This window comes from Rutidosis leptorrhynchoides, chromosome 10 (assembly GCF_046630445.1).
Source record: "Rutidosis leptorrhynchoides isolate AG116_Rl617_1_P2 chromosome 10, CSIRO_AGI_Rlap_v1, whole genome shotgun sequence".
Classification (NCBI taxonomy): Eukaryota; Viridiplantae; Streptophyta; class Magnoliopsida; order Asterales; family Asteraceae; genus Rutidosis; species Rutidosis leptorrhynchoides.
The window spans coordinates 341,415,496-341,419,662 of NC_092342.1; the positions used below are offsets into that span (position 1 = coordinate 341,415,496).

Below are 4,167 nucleotides of genomic sequence, written 5' to 3' on the forward strand. Positions count from 1 at the left end.
ATGTTACGCTATTTCAAAAAGTCAGTGGGGTCTAGGAATTCTGTTAGTGATTCGGGAACTAAAAACTTAGCTGAAGAACAACCTCCTGTTCAAGAAATGGTACTTGAAGAGGATGATTATCAAGTCCCTTTCAAAAAGTATACAAAAATTGATTTAAACGAACTTCCAAGTGATCCGGGAGTGCGTCCGAGCATGGAACTCTACCACCCAAGTCAACGAGATGAAATTAGAAGAGCGTACTTGCTAAAAGGTCCTTGTCCACCCCAAAATCATTCATTTCAGCAAAGAGAAATCGGAGGTAAAAGTTGAAAATTTATTCCATTATGGTTTGATGATCATAAATATTGGTTGGAGTATAGCATAAAGCAAGAAGCAGTCTTTTGTTTATTGTTGTTATTTATTTCAATCTGAGATAAAAGTCCAAGGGGGAGCGTATAATTTTGTTAAAGGTGGATTTCAGGCATGGAATAAGAAAGAACGTTTAGGTGTACACAACGATAGCAAGCCACATAATATAGCTATCGAGAAGTGTCAAAGTTTGATGAGCCATAAACAGTCCATCAACACATCTTTTTTAAGCAAAGTTATATGCGTAACGAAAGCTATCATATTCGGTTAACTGCTTCTGTTAATTGTGTGAGATTCTTGTTGCGACAAGGTTTAGCTTTCTGTGGTCATAATGAAAAGGAAGATTCAATTAACAAAGGTAACTTTCTTGAATTACTACATTGGTTAGCAGGTCAATGTGACAAAATTGGCCCTGTTGTGTTAAAGAAAGCACCAAAAAATTCACAAATGAAGTGTAGTTCTATACAGAAATGTATTGTACGTGCAGCTGCAACAGAAGTTGAGAAGGCTATTGTAAAAGAGATAGGAGATGAGTTCTTTGCCATTTTAGTAGACGAGTCCCGTGATGTGTCTTGTAAAGAGCAAATGTCACTGGTTTTGCGATTTGTGAATAATGAAGGAGTTGTTGTGGAAAGATTTATAGGGATTAAACAAGTCAATGACACTTCAGCTTTGTCACTAAAGTCGACCATTTATTCAATGTTGTTAGGACAAGGGTTGAGTCCACGTAGTATCCGGGGGCAAGGTTACGATGGAGCTAACAACATGAGTGGCGCGTTCAATGGTTTGAAGACCTTAATCATGAAAGAATCGAAATCTGCACATTTTATTCATTGTTTTGCACACCAGTTACAGTTGGCACTCGTGTTTGTTGCAAAAAATCACTCTTCAATAAATGATTTCTTTGAGCGCATTTCTGGATTGCTTAACATGATTGGATCCTCTTATAAGCGTCGAGACTTACTTAGAAAAAAACAAGCAACATATGTAGTGGAGGCTTTGGCTACAGGTATTTTTTGACATTATTCAGTTTGTTATATCTTATCTTGTAGTTAACTTTCTTGTAACTTAATATAATAACTTTAATGGAAATAATTCTTAATTGTGAATTGTTAATCTGATGGTACATATATATAGCTTTCTTGTAACTTAATTATATAATAACTTGTTATATCATTGAATTGATGATACATATATATTTACAACAGTGAGCATGAGTTCTTATATTGACACAAAAGACTTTTTACCAATATAGGTGAAGTTGAAAGTGGTACGGGTCAGAATCAAGAAGTTGGAATTAAACGACCGTGTGATACTCGTTGGGGTTCTCACTATGGTTCACTTTTAAACATTTTGACTATATATTCTTCAATTTGTGAAGTACTTGAAGACATCAGTGAAGATGGTAATTGTCAAGATCAAAGAGCAGAAGCATGTCGTCTTTTGAGATCATTACTAAAGTTCGATTTTGTTTTTTGTCTACACTTAATGGTTGATGTCTTAGAGATCACAAATGATTTGAACACAACACTTCAAAGAAAAGACCAATATATTGTAAACGCAATGCATCAAGTGAGGGGTTGTAAGAAAAGACTTCAATCTATGAGAGACATAGGATGGGAATCACTTTTAGAGAAGGTTAGTTCATTTTGCGAAAAAACTGGTATCGACATTTTGAATATGGATGACCCGTATTATGATTGCATAAGCCGTCGTAGAGGTTCACATGTTAGTTCATTACACCACTACAAAGTGGATGTATTTTATTCGGTCATTGATATGCAACTTCGAGAGCTTAACAATCGTTTCAATGAGGTGAACACTCCGTTACTTATTTCTATGGCTTCTTTAAACCCAAGTAAGTCTTTTAAAGCATTTCAAGTGGAAGAACTTATGAAAATGGCGGAATTCTATCCTTTTGAGTTTCCAAATCATGAGCTTGGAGTTCTTAGAGGACAACTCAATAATTACATTCATGATGTACGTGGTGATGAGAGGTTTAGTCATTTGAAAGGAATTGGAAACCTTGCAAAGATGATGGTTGAAACAAACAAGAGTATAATATATCCGAAGGTCTATCTTCTTTTGAAACTTGTATTAAACTTGCCCGTTGCAACATCGACAGTGGAACGTGCCTTTTCAGCAATGAAGTTGATAAAGAACGACTTGCGAAACAAAATGGGAGATCAATTTATGAATGATTGTCTACTTTCATATATTGAGAAAGATTTGTTAGATTGTATAAGTAATGAAGCAATTATGGATGAATTTTATCGAATGAAACCACGTAGACAAAAGTAAAAAGTTGAATTTAGTCTTTTGTAGATTGAAATATATGATATTTTTGTACAAACTTTGATTTCAAATAATATTACATAACTTTTGTTTTATGTTTTCCTTTTGTCGATAAAACCCGACCCGACAAGACCCGAACACAGTCAATTTTCGTTCAAGTAAGTTATCGAATAAATTTTTTAGGGACCCCATTAGGTTCGAATCGTAGATTCGCCACTGCATATAAGCAAACAGCAGAAGACTTCTAGGGAACCTGAGAATAAACATGCTAACAAGTGTCAACACAAAGGTTGGTGAGTTCATAGTTTTAGTGTTTCGCATAATCTGTATATAAAAGTGGATCACAAGATTTCAGTTGTTTCATCCAGAAACGTTTATCAAATTATTCTACAAGATTGAGCACCATGGTAACTAAGCTTTAACGTCTATCTAATAAGTACCCCTGTGTTTAACATGCAACCAACATGTACGATACACTCAAATAGCATACGTCTGTTTTATAGTTCAGGCTAGAGTTTCTATACCTAGAACAGACGGGGATGTCAAGCCCTATGGATCCATATACAATTATTTGCGCCCACCGGTCCATATCCTATGTACTGGCAGCTACTAGTTACCAAAGTTAAGGGATTTTTGGTTTAACTCAGTGTAGAATTTAGTATGTACTTGTGTCTTATTGCGTTTAAAATAAATTGCATGTATTCTCAGCCCAAAAATATTTAAAGTATTTAAAAAGGGATCTATAAACTCACCTTAGCAGCATATAAAGTCGTTCACCAAAACGTGACCGAAACTCGGATTACCAAATAACCGTAGATCTCAACCTAGAGAACATATGTTGGTCAATAAATGTCTATCAAGCTAGGTCAGGTCATAGTGTATCACAATCCTAATGCTCGAGATCGACATACAAAAGTTATCAAAAGTTATTTTAAAAAGTCAATCTGACTCAATACAATAGTTGAATAATCATGGTAATCGAATCATTTTAATATTTCTCATAGTTTCCCAATTTTTGTAAAATTAAACTATAGTTTTTATAAGGCTTTAAAATATGATAAAATAATCAGTTTTGACAATTGTTCAACAAAACAAGACGTGCCTTATATAAGAATTTATTTACTCGGTTGGTAATATTTAAAAATCCATTTTATCAATCTCGTAAACAAGTTGTTTAAATCTTAATTGTAGATTCAAAAGCAATTTCAATTAACGTCAATCATAATTCAGTTGATCATATCTTTTAATCCGTTCATCAAAATTACTCGATATCTAAATGAAAAGTTATTGATTTTTCGCCAGCTTTCCAAAAACATGCATATCATTTACCTTTTTCTAGTAATATATGTATTTAATTCGTGATTCATTATAAACTGTTTAACGACGAAATTTAGCATACAAGCATGTATAAACATATATACTCGAGCACTAGACATGGATACACAATTAATATATAAAAGATAAATTATGAGTGCTTACGTATCAATATTGAGATTCAATATTGTAGAAAAGTACGTAGACGTA

At 33.7% G+C, this 4,167-nt stretch overlaps 1 protein-coding gene across 1 annotated transcript; it reads left to right on the forward strand.

Moving 5' to 3' along the window:
- Nucleotides 1-2,649, forward strand: LOC139871423 (uncharacterized). The gene is made up of 3 exons (XM_071859137.1): nt 1-298; nt 659-1,357; nt 1,604-2,649. The coding sequence occupies exons 1-3, from the start codon at nt 1-3 to the stop codon at nt 2,647-2,649; spliced, it is 2,043 nt and encodes a 680-aa protein (XP_071715238.1).
- Nucleotides 2,650-4,167: the final 1,518 nt, after the last annotated feature.

Bases quoted from the DNA above. Each gene is read 5' to 3' on its own strand.
- LOC139871423 (XM_071859137.1), top strand. From the start codon at position 1: ATGTTACGCTATTTCAAAAAGTCAGTGGGGTCTAGGAATTCTGTTAGT. The intron at 299-658 runs GTAAAAGTTGAA...TGTTGCGACAAG, and splicing joins TCAGCAAAGAGAAATCGGAG to GTTTAGCTTTCTGTGGTCAT. The intron at 1,358-1,603 runs GTATTTTTTGAC...TTACCAATATAG, and splicing joins AGTGGAGGCTTTGGCTACAG to GTGAAGTTGAAAGTGGTACG.